This window comes from Littorina saxatilis, linkage group LG10 (genome assembly GCF_037325665.1).
Source record: "Littorina saxatilis isolate snail1 linkage group LG10, US_GU_Lsax_2.0, whole genome shotgun sequence".
NCBI classification, from domain to species: domain Eukaryota; kingdom Metazoa; phylum Mollusca; class Gastropoda; order Littorinimorpha; family Littorinidae; genus Littorina; species Littorina saxatilis.
In genome coordinates, this window is record NC_090254.1 from 22,143,059 (window position 1) to 22,163,442 (window position 20,384).

The following is a 20,384-nucleotide window of genomic DNA, read 5'->3' on the forward strand; positions in this document are numbered from 1 at the left end:
GATAGACTTCCACGAGCTGGCCAAGAAGGTAAGAAAGCCCAGCGGATCTTGAAAGGAGGAGTTACTTGAAGCTTTGAGGAGGGGTAACCCGGAACAGATAGACTTCCACGAGCTGGCCAAGAAGGTAAGAAAGCCCAGCGGATCTTGAAAGGAGGAGTTACTTGAAGCTTTGAGGAGGGGTAACCCGGAATAGATAGACTTCCACGAGCTGGCCAAGAAGGTAAGAATGCCCAGCGGATCTTGAAAGGAGGAGTTACTTGAAGCTTTGAGGAGGGGTAACCCGGAAGTTACTTGAAGCTTTGAGGAGGGGTAACCCGGAACAGATAGACTTCCACTAACAATCAAAAATCAAGAAACCAAAACAAGAAAGGTTACTTGTTGGAACTTTGAATCAAGGACAAACGGAAACAGGTGCTTGTACTTGGAGCGAATTCCTGAAATGTAGCCAAAGACAAACCCGCAAACAAGAAAAAAAAGGCCACATAGAAGAGTCATGCATCCATTTTTGACTCACATGCGAAGCAAAAGTGAGTCTATGTACTCACCTGAGTCGTCCGTCCGTCCGTCCGTCCCGGCGTCCGTCCGTCCGGAAAACTTTTATCGTTGGATATTTCTTGGACACTATTAAGTCTATCAACACCAAATGTGGCCTGATGGTGTATGGTTACAAGATCTCAAAAAACATGTGTCGCAACTTGACTTCACTTCAAGGTCAAGGTCACAGGGGCCATAATTGTTATCTTAAAAACGACTGTTTTTCACATTTTTGCAATTTTTTCTCAAGTTATTGAGAATGGCAACCTTAGGCTATGTATGCTTTACAGGGCAAAGTAAGCCCTATCTTTGGACACCAGTTTGGTTGACCTTGCTTCAAGGTCAAGGTCGCAAGGGTCCTTCAAAGTTGGATTATATACATATTTTGAAGTCACCTTGACCTTGAACTATGGAAGATAACTGTTTCAAACTTAAAAATTATGTGGGGCATATGTTATGCTTTCATCATGAGACACATTTGGTCACATATGATCAAGGTCAAGGTCACTTTGACCCTTATGAAATGTGACCAAAATAAGGTAGTGAACCACTAAAAGTGACCATATCTCATGGTAGAAAGAGCCAATAAGCACCATTGTACTTCCTATGTCTTGAATTAACAGCTTTGTGTTGGATGACCTTGACCTTGGGTCAAGGTCACATGTATTTTGGTAGGAAAAATGTGTAAAGCAGTTCTTAGTGTATGATGTCATTGCTAGGTTTAGCTCAAGGTCATGTAAAGGTCAAGGTCAAGCATGTGAGTCGTATGGGCTTTGCCCTTCTTGTTAAATATCTAATCTAGGTGACCTTTCAACCAATGAAGACATTGAATGTTGTCTTACTGAACATTTGCAAATTATGTACAAGAACATTGGAGACATAGATTATTGCCAAGACCAGTGTATTGCTTAGTTGCGTGTAAAACTGCGTCAGTCATGCTTTACTGACATGTGTGGCAGGGCAACGCACTATACAACATCCTCCCTGACGCCATCAGTCGCCTGTCGGACCCAGAGGTCGGTGTGGAGGAGGAGCACTTCCAGATCATCATGAAGTGAGTATGGCTAGAACCAGAGTCCTATCTCATGAAACCATTTTTCACAGAAACTCCTGGGGCGGGGATGTAGCTCAGTCGGTAGCGCGCTGGATTTGTATCCAGTTGGCCGCTGTCAGCGTGAGTTCGTCCCCACGTTCGGCGAGAGATTTATTTCTCAGAGTCGACTTTGTGTGCAGACTCTCCTCGGTGTCCGAACACCCCCGTGTGTACACGCAAGCATAAGACCAAGTGCGCACGAAAAAGATCCTGTAATCCATGTCAGAGTTCGGTGGGTTATAGAAACACGAAAATACCCAGCATGCTTCCTCCGAAAGCGGCGTATGGCTGCCTAAATGGCGGGGTAAAAACGGTCATACACGTAAAAGCCGTGGGAGTTTCAGCCCACGAACAAACAAACAAACAAATAGAAACTCCTGTTCGGTGATTGTGGGTTTACGTTAGTGGCGTTCTTGTAGCTGACATGTATAGGTATAACTTTTTATCAGAACTGGATCAAATGCTCTGATATTTTACATTAATGTAATCTTTCATTAGAACACCCTGAAAAACGTGTTCAGAGTTTTTATGTATGAGGGCTTCAAGTTTGTCAAATAGTCATGAATATCTGATTAATGAGTAAATGGCAAGATTTTGTGAGAGATTGCACCATTTTAAATGTAAATTTGAAGATTTGTCCACACGCGTTTGCACACACACACACACACACCATTTAGAAGTCCTTTTTCATCTCTCCCCCCTTTCCCCGTCGCGATATAACCTTCGTGGTTGAAAACGACGTTAAACACCAAATAAAGAAAGAAAGAAAGAAGTCCTTTTTGCCTTGCCTTCTGTGGGAGCCCTGACAATTATTATTTGCTTCCTTTCTTTTCTCCAGATAACAAAACCAACAAGGAAAAGTTACAAAACATGTACTGTACGTTCAAAGACAATTTTGCGTTCGAAGAGTTCTTGAACAAGTTTCACATTGCTACATAAATACGACATATATCTGACCCAATTTGTTTGTGTTCATATATTGACTCTGTACATGTGTGTGTTGCAGGTACATGTTCTCCTTCATCCAGAAAGACAAGCTGTGTGAGAGTCTGGTGGAGAAATTGTGTCATCGTTACCGTGCCACAGTGTAAGTGCTGTGTCATGTACAGGAATATGCAGATAACTAAGGCACAATCCACTCTGTAAGTGTGGCATGCTGACTGGCATTCTTAAAAACTGTGTGGTCAAAGTAATGAAAAATCAAGTGAGATTGGGTCACTTTTGTTGTGTTATGCTTGTGCATCATTTCCTCTCTGAGGTTGATTCTGAAGCTGTCGCTCTCCCTGCCTTGAAAAAGCAGAACAGTGTAATTGCATCTGCATGTTGCATGCACACACACACACACACACACACAAATACACTCACACACACACACACACACACACACCCCAACCGCTTTCTCTCTCTCTCTGTTTGTTTGTTTGTTTAACGCCCAGCCGACCACGAAGGGCCATATCAGGGCGGTGCTGCTTTGACATATAACGTGCGCCACACACAAGACAGAAGTCGCAGCACAGGCTTCATGTCTCACCCAGTCACATTATTCTGACACCGGACCAACCAGTCCTACCACTAACCCCATAATGCCAGACGCCAGGCGGAGCAGCCACTAGATTGCCAATTTTAAAGTCTTAGGTATGACCCGGCCGGGGTTCGAACCCACGACCTCCCGATCACGGGGCGGACGCCTTACCACTAGGCCAACCGTGCCGGTCTCTCTCTGTTAAGACCTCCAGAAAAAGAGGTTCCACTGTTACATATTTCTCTTTGTTGCTGTTGACAGAAACGAGCGTCAGTGGAGAGATTTGTCCTTCTGCCTGTCACTGCTGTCCTACAGTGAGAAAAGCTTGCGTAAGCTGCAGGAGAACTTTTCTTGCTTTGCCGACAAACTGGTGGATGAAAGTGTCTACGCTTGCTTCACCACCATTGTGTCCAAGTCGCGGGGAGGATTTGCCAAGCCTGAAGCCAAGGTTAGTCAGCAAAGTGAAGATGGTTTGGACAAACAACGCCTTGATAGCAACAAAGTACTGTGCGTTTTCAGATGTGAGTGAACAAGAGGAAAGACTGAAGCAGTTTCACCCCTTGCATTCTGGAGTGTAGAAATGTGTTGGTTAACATTGAATACATGTAGCAATAAAGTGGTGTACGTTTTCAGGTATTGGTGGACGAAAAAGAGGAAAGACTGAAACAGTTTCACCCCTTGCATTCTGGAGTGTAGAAATGTGTTGGTTAATTATTTCACCTTAAATAAAATAAAAAAATGCTGTGCGTTTACAGATGTTAGTGGATAAACGAGAAAAGACTGAAGTAGCTTCATCCCTTGTGTTTTTGAGTGTAGAAATTTGTTGGTTTCACTTTGAAAAGCAACAAAGTGCTGTGCGTTTTTAGGTGTTATTGGGCGAACAAGCGGAAAAATTGAAGCAGTTTCACCCCCAGTTTTCTGTGTAGAAATGTGTTTGTTTCACCTTGATAACAACAAATGGCTGCACGTTTCAGGTGTTGGTGGATGAACAAGTAGAAAGACTGGTATTCTGGAGTGTAGAAATGTGTTGGTTTCACCTTGAACATTAACAAATCGCTGTGCGTTTCACTTTCAGGTGTTGGTGGATGAACTAGAGGAAAGACAAAAGCAGTTTCACCCCCTGTATTCTGTGTAGAAATGTGTTTTACCTTGAATATCAACAAATGGCTGTGCGTTTTCAGGTGTTGGTGGATGAACTGGAGGAAAGACTGGAGCAGTGCTACAACAAGGGTCTCGACGAGGGAGAGACAGCACAGAGGGCCAGCAAATCTTCCAGCGCCGCTCAACACCACGGCAAACGGGGTAGTAAAACTCCTGCCAGGGGCACCAAAACGCCTGGTAAGACAAACGCATAAATAGCTATGCTTGTGGAAACTGGGCCTAAAATAAAAAGGCAGTAAGGTTGACAAGTTTTGTTTTTGTTTTTTGGAAGCGGCGCTCGCTAACGGTTTCCTGAATGATGGTTATACACTTGGTCTGAAATTTCTGTTCTATTTCTTTTGCTCGCTTTAAAAAAATAAGTTTTATTTATTTTTTACAGAAGAAGAAATTCTAGGGCCGTCAGATTTTCTCTTCATTGTGCCCGTAAGTCTCATCCATTTCCTCACCTGTTCTTCTCAGATATGTTGAGGTTCACAGTATAACCTGCTATGTTTTATGTTGTGGGTTTTTATTTATCCCCTTTCAAATTTCTAGTCATTGTGTTATTTTTATCATATGACATCCAACTGTGTTTTCACTCTGCAGGTCGACGGAGGGGAAGGGGGAAGGAGAACGTGGAGGACGAGACGGAAAGTCCTGCCGTCAGAAAGAACACCAGAAGGAAACAGAAACCCAAGCTGGTTTTCGACTCTGATGAGGATGACGAAAATGAGTTGTTTGATGTGGAAGATAATGGTGGGTGCTTCATGGTCTCTTTTTTCCCCCCAACAGTGATTCGATTTTGATTTCAGTCTTGTCTTGATATAGTTGAGTTGTCTAATAGTCTTAACGAAATTCTGTTTTACTGTATCACTGTCAGTGTTCACATTAACCAGAAATCTCCTTATTTTACCCAGTTTTGCATGACAGAAAAAAAAGGAAGAGTTCAGCCTGTGAGTCCTTGTTTGTGACAAAATAAAGCTGCTGTGATAGTATTTTATCCTACTTTGATATGTAATTAACTTTAATAAATGAACCGTTGATTGTGTAATGTACCTTTCCTGCCTTGTAGGCAATACTTGTTTATAAAACATGCAATCACGCTGTGTGTGTGTATGTGCATGTGGGTGTATATCCCTTTGCTTCTTGTCCTGTTTCTTTGTTTGAGTCCTTGATGGTTGCAGTCTTGGTTCTATTGGTTTTTTTGAGTCACTTGAGAAAAAGTGACTCTATGTAATCGGTCAGTGTTTGTCTGTCCGGCCGGCCGGCCGGCCAGCCGGCCGGCCGTCCGTAGACACCACCTTAACGTTGGACTTTTCTCGGAAACTATCAAAGCGATCGGGCTCATATTTTGTTTAGTCGTGACCTCCAATGACCTCTACACTTTAACGATGGTTTCGTTGACCTTTGACCTTTTTCAAGGTCACAGGTCAGCGTCAAAGGAAAAATTAGACATTTTATATCTTTTCTCGGAAACTATCAAAGCGATCGGGCTCATATTTTGTTTAGTCGTGACCTCCAATGACCTCTACACTTTAACGATGGTTTCGTTGACCTTTGACCTTTTTCAAGGTCACAGGTCAGCGTCAAAGGAAAAATTAGACATTTTATATCTTTGACAAAGTTCATCGGATGTGATTGAAACTTTGTAGGATTATTCTTTACATCAAAGTATTTACATCTGTAGCCTTTTACGAACGTTATCAGAAAAACAAGGGAGATAACTAGCCTTTTCTGTTCGGCAACACACAACTTAACGTTGGGCTTTTCTCGGAAACTATAAAAGTGACCGGGCTCAAATTTTATGTGAACGTGACTCATTGTGTTGTGAATAGCAATTTCTTCCTGTCCATCTGATGCCTCATATAATATTCAGAACTGCGAAAGTGACTCGATCGAGCGTTTGCTCTTCTTGTTATTTTTATCAGTCTATCAGTTTTGGAATTTTCTTCATCATTTACATTTTTTATGACTATAACCTTTGCAACGTTTGCTATTTTACTTTCCCTTGTGAAAGTAAAACCAAGTCTTTTGGCCAAGCAGTTAAAATCACAAAATTAATCAAATTTGCTGATCAACAAGATTTTTTCCCAGATGCTCATCTCTCAGCTTTATGATGGTCCAAATAAAATTTTAATTATATTTAAAAAAAGGCTGCGTGTTTTCAATATTATGACACAATGCAAAACATGTTTCAGACCAGAGCGGCTGTTTTGATGCACCAAGCCCAGTGACGGCGAGATCTCGTGGCGGCAAAGTTCCCCTGGGAAAACCCGCCAGGCCGCTCAGAGAAGTGTCTTCCCCCTGAGCTTCGCTCTACCTTCATTTCATTTTCACAATGTTCATGGAAACAGTATTTTTGTGTGAACAAAGTACAACTTTCAGATTGTGTCGTCTCAAATGTCTGGTTTTATTATATAGCAGTGATGTATCAGAAACATTGTAAAAAGCATGTAAAACCAAGAATGTTTTATGACACAACTGTTTTCTTTTTCATTTTGACTAAGAAATTGCAGGTCTAAAATTGTTTTAACATTAAAACAAATGCATGTAAGCCGTTAAGTACTTCAGCCAAAGTGGAGAATGTTTTCCTGCTCGATTCATACTACTCTGTTTCTTCTATTTCATGTTGTACTTTCTGTCTGAATCAGTCACACCTGTCTTCACTTAATCACATTCATTCCACTTTTCACAACCACCAGTTTTGCATTTATTTTTATTCACAAGAAATAAAGCCATGCATTTTTGCTGTTCTTTCAGAATGATGCAGAAAAGTCTTCTTCATGACTATTACATGTGTATTCTATCAATAAACAAAAGACTGCCGCTCACCTACTCTTGTCTCAGTTTTATTCCTCTCTTGTCTTTGTTTGCAATACAGTGAAACCCCCCTTTTAAAAGGATCCAAGGGCGGGGATGTAGCTCAGTCGGTAGCGCGCTGGATTTGTATCCAGTTGGCCGCTGTCAGCGTGAGTTCGTCCCCACGTTCGGCGAGATATTTATTTCTCAGAGTTCAACTTTGTGTGCAGACTCTCCTCGGTGTCCGAACACCCCCCGTGTGTACACGCAACCACAAGACCAAGTGCGCACGAAAAAGATCCTGTAATCCATGTCAGAGTTCGGTGGGTTATAGAAACACGAAAATACCCAGCATGCTTCCTCAGAAAGCGGCGTATGGCTGCCTAAATGGCGGGGTAAAAACGGTCATACACGTAAAAAGCCGTGGGAGTTTCAGCCCATGAACGAACAAACAAAAAAAAAGGATCCAACCAAGAAATTCTGGGAAAATCAGGTTTTGGTAAGCAGGGTCTCAAAATGAAGGTACATTTTCAGAGGTTATGAACAGAAAATCTTTAAATAAAAAAGAAATTAATGAAATTAAACAAACAAACAAGGTCTTAAAAAGGGGATGACTTAAAGTGGAGTTCGGTGTTTATTTCTGTGTGAGTGCATGTATGTGTGTACGAGAGTAAGAATTGCGTGGCAAATGTTGAACAAATGAAAAGGAAACATTAACAAGAAGAGCAAACGCTCGATCGAGTCACTTTCGCAGTTCTGAATATTATATGAGGCATCAGATGGACAGGAAGAAATTGCTATTCACAACACAATGAGTCACGTTCACATAAAATTTGAGCCCGGTCACTTTTATAGTTTCCGAGAAAAGCCCAACGTTAAGTTGTGTGTTGCCGAACAGAAAAGGCTAGTTATCTCCCTTGTTTTTCTGATAACGTTCGTAAAAGGCTACAGATGTAAATACTTTGATGTAAAGAATAATCCTACAAAGTTTCAATCACATCCGATGAACTTTGTCAAAGATATAAAATGTCTAATTTTTCCTTTGACGCTGACCTGTGACCTTGAAAAAGGTCAAAGGTCAACGAAACCATCGTTAAAGTGTAGAGGTCATTGGAGGTCACGACTAAACAAAATATGAGCCCGATCGCTTTGATAGTTTCCGAGAAAAGTCCAACGTTAAGGTGGTGTCTACGGCCGGACGGCCGGCCGGACAGACTAACACTGACCGATTACATAGAGTCACTTTTTCTCAAGTGACTCAATGACTCAAAAACTGTAGTTAAGAATGACATTGAAAACGCCATTAATGACATTGAAAACACCATTAATGACATTGGAAACACCATTAATGACATTGAAAACACCATTAATGACATTGAAAACACCATTAATGACATTGAAAACACCATTAATGACATTGAAAACACCATTAATGACATTGAAAACACCATTAATGACATTGAAAACACCATTAATGACATTGAAAACACCATTAATGACATTGAAAACACCATTAATGACATTGAAAACACCATTAATGACATTGAAAACACCATTAATGACATTGAAAACACCATTAATGACATTGAAAACAGAAAACACCAAGCCAATTCACATTACACACTTATCACAGAATAGGTGCGAGACAGCCCGTTCACATTAGAGTTATCGTGGGTAAGAATATCGCTGGTTTAGTGGTGGGACAAGCATGGAATAACATTCCTTAAATTCTACTTGCTGACCACATGGCCTTTCATGCCTCGGTCACTTCTATCGACACCTCATCTTACAGAAAACATGGAAAAGCAGCAGGGGAGGTAACTGCCTAAATGAGGAAACAAAAGTTTTGATAAAATCTGGAGCGAGGACATAATTAGTCAAACAGCAACTGAAGGGGTCGATGGCTTACTCCAGATAATCAGTGACCGAGCCGTTGAATCTACATCATAAGCTAAAAGAAGGGTGACGATTTTGAGATTCATTAGGTGTGACGACAAAGCTAACAGGGTGCTAAATCGGAATATTGCAGGGTTTACAAAAAACCTGCTTGTTTACGTAAAACTTGAGTCATTTTGTCTGTTTTTTAATGCATCCGGATGCACAAAATCAAACACTTGCACTCTGGTATCAACCATATTGCATTCCTTTGAGTCTTATTACAAGGGTCAGCATTGAGGTCAAGAGATATCATATGTGAATGAACTGTCCCGCGCTAACTTTACCCCGCACCTGTCGCGGGCTTGGCACACTCTGTAATGTGAATTGCCCTACTGTTACCCTTCCTCCCTCGTAAAAAAGAAAAAGATTGATATAATTATCACACACGCAGATATTGGTAAAATAAGAGTTGTCATGCAAAAAAATCAAAAAGAAATTTTTTATAATTTAATAAGCAAATCAAACAGAACTTGGTACAGGGTGACCCCCCCAAAATCTTTCTTTCTTTCTTTCTTTATTTGGTGTTTAACGTCGTTTTCAACCGTTCAAGGTTATATCGCGACGGGGAAAGGAGGGAGGATGGGATAGAGCCACTTGTTAATTGTTTCTTGTTCACAAAAGCACTAATAAAAAAATTGTTCCAGGGGCTTGCAACGTAGTACAATATATGACCTTACTGGAAGAATGCAAGTTTCCAGTACAAAGGACTTAACATTTCTTACATACTGCTTGACTAAAATCTTTACAAACATTGACTATATTCTATACAAGGAGAAACAGAATCCGTTAGTCGCCTCTTACGACATGCTGGGGAGCATCGGGTAAATTCTTCCCCCTAACCCGCGGGGGGATCTTTTCCAGCAGACAGTTCTGTAAGCTTTAAAGTAACCTCCACACATAATGAGACTCTCAACACACAAATGGATATTTATATTATATCGTTGATGTCACATGCACATTTGAGGATGACAATTATGATGCTGATGATACAATGATGACAATATAAATATTGATGACAATAATATGGTAATGATAAGAACATAAATGCCGCTGCTAGGGAATTGATGATGAAGAAACATTATTCAGAAATAAAGACACAGTTGGTACTACCACACTCAAACAGAACGTTCTAGGGGTGTGCAGACAAGGATGGATCCACCCCTGCAGGCCACCCACAGCCGTCCCTTGCTGTCCACGTTGAGAGCGCTGGGTTGCAGCAGTAGGGGACAGCCCGGGGCCAGGTAGCGCAGGGAATGCAGTTTGCCTTCCTGCACTGACGTGATGGCGTGACACGCCTCGTCGCTCACCAGTAGCACCTCCTGTCCCCCCAATTTGTAGAAACACACGTCTGTCGGCTGGAACCGCAATTCTGGGACTATGTTGAGGTCCATGAAGGGCTTGTCAGTTGTTAGGAGACTAGGTTCAGTGAGGACCGCGCCAGTTGTAGCGAGACTGGGGTCGGTGAGGGCCGCGCCAGTTGTAGTGGGACTTGGGTCGGTGAGGGCCGCGTCAGTCCCAGCGATACTGGGGTCAGGAAGGGCTGTGTCAGTCGCAGCGAGACTTGGGTCGGTGAGGACCGCGCCAGTTGTAGCGAGACTGGGGTCGGTGAGGGCCGCGCCAGTTGTAGCGAGACTGGGGTCGGTGAGGACCGTGCCAGTTGCATGGGTGAAAGCTATGAAAATCAAATTGACTGAAAATTTTTTGAGGCAGGGGTCCAGGGGCCGCCCAGGCCCTGGCGGGGTACGGGGCAGGGCCCCGTTAGGGGTCCAGGGGGGCAACGCCCCCCGGCCGAAAACGAATTTTTGCATTATACATTGTGATTTTGTGGCCTTTCCTGGCAAAAAAATACACTTTTTGTCACTATCATGCAGGTCAAAAAAATACCTTCAGATTCTAATGATATGGTAAAAAGGGTAAACAAAATCAAAACAAAGTCACAGAAGTAATCATTTTTCTTTTGTATCTTTTCACACTTGCATCTTCCAACACAACGACACAATTGATAACAATTAACATTGACAACAGCCAATTACTAAATGAAATAGAAACTGAACAACTGAACAACTGAAATAAAAGTTCAAAATATTTAATTATAAGAAGCAAACATTGCCAGACAGGCATTGAAATAAATGATGAAACAGAATGTCACACATGCAAACAGCATGATGTAGCACTGCACAAAATAGCAACTAAGCAGTAGCATCTCTTATAGTGCAAAGTTCTCAAGGAAAAGCACTTGAGTTTCAAGCACCAAACTTATCACACACAGTTTTAGTTTCATGAACTCCAACCAGTCCCATCGCCTTTGTTGGCTAGACCAGCATCAATAAGATCTGTCCATGCGTTTTCCGCAGAAATCATGTCACCACTTCGTAATGCCTGCCAAAACGCGAGAACTTTTTTTTTATCGTGATGCAGAGCGAATTCGAAAGCGAAGAAACCTCACCTACGGGGTTTACCGCATAGCAGTTCGAAAACGCGTTCCGCTTAAAAAAAATTTTAAAAAAAAATTAAATTTTTTTTTTTTTTAATAAAAATTGCGGATTGACGGAATTTCCGTCAGACTTATTTTCAGATTGACGGATTTCAGTCAATTGACGGGCTACTTTCACCCATGCAGTTGTAGCAAGACTGGGGTCGATGAGGGTCGTGCCAGGTGTATCGTGGGTGAGGGCTGTGCCAGTTGTAGCGAGACTGGGGTCAGTGAGGGTCGCACCAGTTGTTGTGAGACTGGGGCCGGTGAGGGGTGTGTCAGTTGTTGTGAGACCGGGGTCGGTGAGGGGCGTGCCAGTTGTAGCGAGAATGGGGTCGGTGCAGGGCTTGTCAGCTTCAATGTCACTGTGGTCGGTGAGTAGCGTATCAGTTGTAGTGAGACAGGGGTTGGTCAAGGGCATTTGTATGTGGGTGACGAAGTTTGGTGGTGTGTATGTATCAAGAGGGAAAGGTTTTTGTCGTTGGAACAGCAAGACTTTGCGCTGTGTGTTTGGTGGCTCAGCTTCTTCCACAACTATCAGAAACTCTTCTTTCTCATCAATGTCACATGCCCGTTGCTTTCCGCAGTGGATCATGAACTCAGTATTGCTTTCTGTAAAGAAGGGTGCATCGCCGATTGTTCTGATTCTTTCCGCACTGATATTTCCGCGAAAGTTGTCTGTCAGTTGCATGAGCTTTCTTGATTTAACGTAAGATACAGACTTCATCCCAGGTTTTAATGACTGCTGATAAATCAAACAATCAAATTCATCAACTTTCAAACATACTTCACCGGTTGAATCTTTCAAAGTGACAATTAATCTTCCCTTTTTATCATACAGTTGAGAATTCAGTGTTTCAGCATTTAGAACAGATGTTTTATAAGACACCCAAACTTGTTCATTGAGATTGTGTGGACACAGAGAGAACACTTGACAGTCAGACAGATGTCTACCACAATGGATGAATTCCTTCACTTCTACTTCTGGTTTACAGGGATCCATATCTACCTGAACCGCCTCCCCCATGTAGCCTTGCATCCCCTGAACCATTTCCTGCGCTGAATCTCTGTATTGAAGAACCGGCCGAATAATGGCCGAAACATGCTCTTGGGTCAAGTTCTCAACAGCTGCCTCCATTCTGTCGCCCTCTTTCATCTCTTCAACCATTTTTAGAGCCTGGGTAACCGAGCAGCTTTTCTGACAATCTTCAAGTTGCTGCTTCAACTCACAGAGCTTGGACAAGTTTTGCTGCATATGCTCCATGGCTGAAGATAGGTTGGTGTGAATGTCATTAGAGACGGTTTTCAATGATGCCAGAGCTTTTTCATGAACTGTGGCTGCTGCCGCGACTACAGCGTTATATCTGTTGTGAATGTTTTGCTCCACCGCTTCTTCCTTTCTCTTTAGAGCCTCTTGCTCTTTGGATATCTCGTCAATGCGTTTCTGAGTTGTCAGCACAGCGTTTGTCAGCCGTGTCCTGTCTTCAGACAACTGGGACATGGCTTTATCCATAGTCTTCTGGATGTCTTCCGTCTTGTGAGTCAGATGGTCAGTCACTTTGCACATTATTATTATTATTATTATTATTATTATTGCATGGGTGTTACTGGGAAAAATAAAAAAACCTGAAAGGCAGGGGTCCAGGGGACGCCGAGGCCCCGGCGGGGCACAGGGGCAGCGCCCCGTTGGGGGGTTCAGGGGGGCAACGTCCCCCTGAAGCTGAAGCAAATTTGCCAAAATGAAAGCATATAGTGGCCATTTCCAGCATTCTCACAGTCAGAAACCATACAAGAAGAAAAGAAGCAGAAACAAAAAAATCCACAAAAATAATACAAATGGGATACTTTACTGTCCCAATCAACCAAGCAAAATCACCATCAATAATTCAAAAAAAATTCTAGAGCTCGGCTGTTCTGCATGACGAGCGAGCGATTTCTTCCCACTGCTCCCGTACTTCACTGTCTTGGAGCAAAAGATGCAGAAACTCGTTCCAGGCAAATCTAGCTTCTTCAGCCAGGTTCGATATTCCTCACCATCACCGTTTTTTTCCAACAACCATTCCCACCTCCACTTGTTTGTAACACCTTCTTCTAGTTTTTCAAGTTTAGAAGGATCGACATCATCACTGATGTAAGGCATTTTGATTGAGCAAAATGCTCAAGTTTGAAAGAAAGTTTCTGGACACCGACGAAATCAAATCATAATAAGCAAGATGGCGGCAAATCCAAGGGAGCGAACCGAGAAAGCACGCGAACCGGTGTCAAAAGTCGGATCGGAATCGCTGCTCGTTATTTCAACTTAGCGAAACGAAGTTTTTTTTTTTTTTTTTTTTTTTAAACCAGAAAACCGGAATTTCCGGCTTCAGATTTTTTCAAAAACCGGAAATCCGGCAAAAGCCGGAAGAGTAACACCCATGTTATTGTGATCATTTTTATGCGCCTAATCTAGATATAGCCCTAGGCGCTTACATATTAATTTTGAGACGTCGCAGTCAACACAAAACAGCTCCAGGTCTCGCTTGGGGTGCACGCTGCAGAACAGTCCTTTCCGCGCCTTCTCCAAGACTTCAGGCTTGATGTAGAAGTTTGTCTTGAAGGCTGAGACCCCTCCCCGCGGAATGCGAATGAAATCACGGCATGAAGGGCAAGGGAAGACGCCGCCCCCATACCTGTGTGCAACACCTTCCAGACACTTCAGGCAGAATGTATGGGCACAGGAAAGGATCTTCGGGGACGTAAAGATGTCCAGGCACACAGGACAGGTTAAAGTGCCAGAGACATCTGATGCTGAAGGTGATGCAATATCAGCGTCAAGTTTTCTCTTTCTGCTTTCACCGGCCATTTTTGATTTTTTTCTTTCTGAAAATAAGAAAAATAATACAGCTTAGACACAAAATAATAATACAGCTTTGGCACACAATCAAAATATATATTTGACTGTGTCACAATTCAACCAAACATATTGGGAGGGGGGATATGAGCTATGTGAGAAAGTATGAAAAGAAGTGAGAATGGTACCGAGACACTGCAAAAGGAATGTGGTTATTTGCATGAGTAACGAATATGTAACCATATGTTAGTGCGTGTTTGTTTGTTGTTGCTGTTTTTCTATATTCAACAAAACCTGTCCAGGAAGACATACTGCATGTTCATTAGGATGCGAAAGTGTGCGATTCTGAAATCCGTTGTTCCGAGTCATGCTGAAGATTTCCATGCATTTATGTACTCAGTTTTAGTGTGTGTGCTTCAAATCCACATGCTTTTTCTATCACATGGCCACAGTCATGGTTGGCTATTGTGCCACACATACATGCACTGTATAAGTAGAGTCATAGCTAATCATGTTGAACTTTAGTGTGTTAAATTGATAGCTCAGAATTCAGAGGCATCTAAGCCTCCAAATTTTCAGAACCTGCACTGTCAGTATAACAAGTCATTTTAGATCCCTTTGAAGTCACCGAATGAACTGTACCTCAGTGTACGATTGCATTTCATTTACATGCGTCAAAGACGGAATTATCTGTTTAATCCAATAGGGCCGGGACGTATAGAACGTGAAACTGATGTCCCTTGGTTGAAAACATAAGCGGTTTCGCATCATTTTCGTCGATCAAACAACCAAATTAATGAATGAATTAAATTCACGACAAATTACTGTTCTTTGCATGGCTTGTTTACAGGGGCTTGTATCAAAAATAAGTTGAGAATGCCACTGAATTTTAAGCTATGAATTTAACACACTAAATTCAAGATTACCGAGCCAAGATCAACCAGGGGGCACACCACAAGACTACTCCCACAGAACATCGTTCTTCCCGTCAGCGATCCGCCTCTGGAATACCATCCCCCAAGAAGCTGTGAGTGCAGACTCCCCCGAGGCCTTCAGGAACATCGTTGAGGCCTGGCTCCGAGGCGTGAGCCCATAAGCACCCCCTGTGAGAATCCACTCCCTCTGTTCCCCCCCCCTCCCCTCCACATTAGATTCCCCTCCCCTTGCATTAGATTCCCTTCCTCTCTCTCATTAGACCCATCCCCCTTCTCCATCCCTAGCGACCCATAAGGCCAACAAAAAAAAATTGTCTGTTTAGGGTAACCCGACCGACCCTATCGATTTGGCGCCGACCCAAAAACTTTTTTTTTATTTCAAAAAAAAAAAAAAAAAAAAAAAAAGGTAAAAATGCTAAAAAGAGACATTTGGCGTTTCTTTCTCTCCCTTTCTCTCTGTTTTATTTATACGTTAGTTTTGAAACATGTATTCATCAAATATAAGAAGTGAATGTTCAGCCAACACCACAAAAAAAAAAAAAAAAAAAAAACTTTACCTACCTACCGACCCTACTTTTTTGGTCATGTTACCCTAAACAGACAATTTTTTTTTTTTGGCCTAAGTAATCAGTAGTGATATAGGTGGAATCTATCACTCTTGCTCCATATTGTTCGTCCTGTTTGTATTGTTTCGTCGGGGCCCAGTTGCTGCGCTAGGTAGCGCTGGGTGGTAGGCTAGCCCCTCGGCCCAGGGTCTGAAATCGGGTGCCCCGGTGTCACGATTTCATCTTTCGCCTGTGTACATATTTCCCCCTCGACATATACTCAAGACTGAAATGTTTCCTGGTAAAATTAAGAAGTGAAATTATTTAAGGACGAAAAGCATGTCAGTTTCTTGCATGTGAACAAAATTGGTGGTAAAATGTAATAGATTTCACCCCCAAAATCGAATTCTTCGAAAACGTTTACTGAGTGGTTACGTCCCTTGAGTAGGAAGGAAAACATTTTAGGATGAATCAAATTTTTAAGTTAAATAAAACAAATTGGTTGGACAAATTTGGCCCCATGAATGTAAGGTACACAAGGTCGCTCATCAGTACTATCGAAGGGTGTTTTTTTGTTCAGTGTTGAGTTTATACTAGATCAACGAGGCCGAGAAGCGAAATATCAACACGGCGAAAGATGTCGGAAAACTTGAAACGTCACACCGGCAAAAAGCGAAAAGCAATAGCTTGCCTACCAACCCACCACTGTTTTGATTTTCGTAGGTACACTATCCACTTTATCTTTCACGCTAGGGAAATTAGGCGCACCAACCAAAATGAGGATCGTTGCCCTGTAAAGCCTAAAGGGATTTCCTCAGAAGAACTTCAAGAAGAAGAAAAAGCGTGTCATTCATGGGAAGGCATCGGCAAACTGAGACTCAGCAACAGATCTGGGTGGGTTTTTTCTGTCCAAGAAAGGAAATAGTTTTCTGGAGTGCACACACTGAGTAAGAGAATATAAATACTTACAGAACTTACACCTCTGCTACACTGCACGCGTTAACGCGCCACTTCGTTCGGGCCGTATCTTTCGGCAGCTCGCCTTGAAAGTGATATGTCCCCTGACAAGGGGTAGTGATTTTTTCCGAAATGTAGCGAAATGTAGCGAAATGTAGCAAAAAGTAGCGAAATGTAGCAAAAAGTAGCGAAATGTAGCGAAATGTAGCGAAATGAAACATGATAAAAACGAACTTTTGGAACATTTGGAGCTCCAACAATTTTCGTAGTTATCGATTCAGATTATCAAGTTGTAATCCATGAATGTTGTGCCAAAGGATGATGATGATGATGATGATGATGATGATGATGATGATGATGATGATGATGATTTCCATGAAAACAATGTAATGCCCAATTCCATGAATGTTGTGCTAAAGGATGATGATGATGATGATGATGATGATGATGATGATGATGATGATTTCCATGAAAACACGGTAATGCCCAATCACATGAATGTTTTGCCAAATGGCAAATTTCTTGAAATTGCAAAGTTGATTCATGTACTCCAGAACACGGCAATGTCAGACAGAGTTGAAAACGTCCCCCCTGGTTCGAAAGAAAATGTCTTCTTCATTGTTGATAATGCAGAGAATGTGACCAGGAGGGCCCAAAACAAACCTTCTCAATTTGTCGATGACAGAGGTGCTTGGGGTAGTGGCCCAACCAGCAAAAATGTTTGTGTGCAAACTGATGGTACTCTAAAGCACGTGAGCTTCAAAAATGGCATGTATTGTCGTGAAAAGACAGTGCAGAAGAAGAGAGAGTATATCCCCCTTGTACCCCAACCAGCACCAGAAACAGTAGTCACACTACACAGATACTACGTAAAACACAAGACATACAAGAAGCGGGTATCATGGCTGTCAGGTAATGTACCAACAATAGCTGTCCATGAGTACAAAGGCCCTTACGTTAGAATTCACCCCAAACAGATGCATAAAATAAAGACCGATCTTTTGAGCAAACGACCATCTGAAGTGTATGCAGGCAATTCTGAAAGACGGAGGTCTTTGAAGGACCGAGAAATAAACGCTGCATATATATAACGCGAAGGCTAGGATGAGAAAAGAAAATCAACCCCATGCACACAACGACAATTTCTCTGACCAAGTAGCTGGTGTCGAAGAACTACAACATGTCTTACCTTTCATTAAACTGGTTGTTCGCCAACGTGGCAAAGTGCCGTGCATAGTTTTGTACACAGAAGAACAAATCAGTGATCTACGACGCTTCTGTTGTCCACCCTGCTTTGCACAAGCGACAGTTTTGGGTGTGGACAAAACTTTTAATCTCGGGAGCGTCCACGTCACTGTTCTTGTGTACAAAAACCTGGCATTAATGAACCGCAAGACGGGAGACCATCCTCTATTTTGCGGGCCTTTATTTTTACACGGGAATAGTGACACTGCCACATTCAGTGTCTTTTTCCAGCATCTGGCAGGCCTTTTAGCAGATTGTAAAAAGTTACCTGTTCTTGGCAGTGATGAGGAAACTGCGATGAGAAAAGCAATGGGGATGGCGTTCCCCGGATCTCTGCTTATGTGTTGTTCGCTTCACCTGCAGAAAAACTTCTCTGCGTCATTGAAAGACAAAGTGGGTTGCCGAAGTCACAAAGGCAGCACTTCGAAAATTTGATTTTCGGGCGCAATGGAATCCTGGCGTCGGCTGATGACCAGGTCGAACCTGAAGACAGTTTATTAAGCATGGTTTCTCCCTCAGACTCGGGTGTTCAGAAGTATGTGGACAAAATGACACCACTGCTTTTGCAGAATGTTGCTGCATACACAGGAATGAAAAACCTACTCTTGGCAAACGTTCGCTGGACAAACAACAACTGCGAGAGCATCAACCATGTGCTCAAACAGGCTGTTAGCTGGAAGTCTCTCAAACTTGTTGAGTTGGTGAATAAACTGCATGCGGTTGTTCGCCAACAATATACCGCGAAGTAAAAAGGTCGTTCATAAATGTTAGGGAGTTTTCTTTGACGCCACAGTTTGACAGATTTGTTGTCTCGCGGGACTTTGGTTGTTTGAAGATCAGGGCAAAAGGAGCAAGCGTTTCAAAAAGTTCATGTCTGCATTGGTACTGACAGACGAACAAGTAGTCAGGAGCACAGACGGATGCAGAACATCCCGTGCACCAACACATAAAGGCAAGAAGCCAGGTCAAGTTAAACGGAAACAATGTGCCAAAACCACAACTACCGCTGACAAGGACAGATAATCCTCCTCCCAAAATCACAGAAGTTCGAAAAATGTAAGAAGATAAACAGGAAAAACTAAACAGAGGAAAACGAAACAAAGAAAGAAATCAAAAGTAACAAATTAATACCGGACTACATTCTTCAATAAAGACAGGAAGGTCACTTGCAAATCGGCAAGTTATTTTTTGAACACGTGACTGACTATGAATAGTGCGTTTCCGTTTTGCATAGGGCAGCGAAATTTTGTTTCTGAACTACAGATCTGTAATCTGTCTTTATCGGTGACAATACGTTGAAAAACCACTTCTGACATTTGATCAACGGACGGGAGGAGCGCATATATATAAGTCCTAGACTGTGTGGAGATGAGATTTAAAGATCTCCACAGATCCTGCCAGAACTTGATCGTAGATGGTTCCAGTCTACGCGGATCGTCCTGGGAAAATAAGAGTTCCTGTGAATGTCTGTTTTTCCAGGAATAGTTTGAAAGCAGCGGCTATTGTTCGTAACTTACACTGTTTTTATCAATATTTGTTGACACAAAATCTTTGAAACGCCTTGCTGTCACTTTGCGTTTGTTTCTCGTAGGTTTGACTCAGGTAAGTCAGTATCTATATCTATATATATACGACTAGTGTCTGTCTGTCTGTCTGTCTGTTCGCGATGCACGGCCAAAGTTCTCGGTGGATCTTTTTCAAATTTGGACACCGTATTCAGCTACACCCCGGACACAACCTCATCGATGAGATATTTCAACACGTGCTCTCAGCGCGCAGCGCTGTGCGCGCTGAACCGATTTTGTTTTCTTGTGTGGTCTGGATCCACTACCAGTAACTCTTCCTTATCTTCTCCAGTGTTTTCAGCCGCGATTATCTCCCTTCCTCCGTGTGGCGTCAATCCATATTCCCGTTACTACGTTACTATTTTTAGAAGGTCACTGCACGTTACTATTCTTAGAAGGTCTCCAGTGTTTTGCGCGTTTATCTCCTTTCCTTCGTGCGCCGGCGAAGCCGGCGTACACCCGGCCGGGGTATTCGGCTCTACTTCTTCCCGGCGAAGCCGATACCCGGCAAAGCCGGTACCCGGCGAAGCGGGTAATCATCTAGTCTATATATATACGGCTTGTGTCTGTCTGTGTGTCTGTGTGTGTGTGTGTTCGCGATGCACGGCCAAAGTTCTCGATGGATCTGCTTCAAATTTGGTGGGCATATATAATAAGACCCCGGACACAACCTGTCTCCAGTGTTTTGCGTTTATCTCCCTTCCTTCGTGTGGCGTCAATCCATATTCCCGTTACTATTTTTAGAAGGTCACTGTCCACAACGCTCAATCCATATTCCCGTTACTATTTTTAGAAGGTCACTGTCCAC

General features: G+C 42.6%; 3 protein-coding genes across 4 annotated transcripts in view; 1 reads left to right on the forward strand and 2 right to left on the reverse strand.

Moving 5' to 3' along the window:
- Nucleotides 1-7,743, forward strand: part of LOC138978422 (condensin complex subunit 1-like) — a 41,206-nt gene extending 33,463 nt beyond the window's left edge. The window contains exons 29-34 of the mRNA XM_070351161.1: nucleotides 1,494-1,588; nucleotides 2,634-2,714; nucleotides 3,411-3,597; nucleotides 4,331-4,487; nucleotides 4,896-5,045; nucleotides 6,488-7,743. Of these exons, the coding sequence (XP_070207262.1) occupies nucleotides 1,494-1,588; nucleotides 2,634-2,714; nucleotides 3,411-3,597; nucleotides 4,331-4,487; nucleotides 4,896-5,045; nucleotides 6,488-6,597 (780 nt within the window). The 3' untranslated portion in view covers nucleotides 6,598-7,743. The remainder of the gene's footprint in view (nucleotides 1-1,493; nucleotides 1,589-2,633; nucleotides 2,715-3,410; nucleotides 3,598-4,330; nucleotides 4,488-4,895; nucleotides 5,046-6,487) is intronic.
- LOC138978423 (uncharacterized) overlaps nucleotides 1-20,384 on the reverse strand; it is a 233,851-nt gene that overhangs the window by 55,087 nt on the left and 158,380 nt on the right. The window lies entirely within an intron of this gene.
- LOC138977807 (tripartite motif-containing protein 59-like) lies at nucleotides 13,104-14,341 on the reverse strand. The gene is made up of 2 exons (XM_070350414.1): nucleotides 13,969-14,341; nucleotides 13,104-13,219 (listed from the first exon to the last, which is right to left on the reverse strand). The coding sequence occupies exons 1-2, from the start codon at nucleotides 14,339-14,341 to the stop codon at nucleotides 13,104-13,106; spliced, it is 489 nt and encodes a 162-aa protein (XP_070206515.1).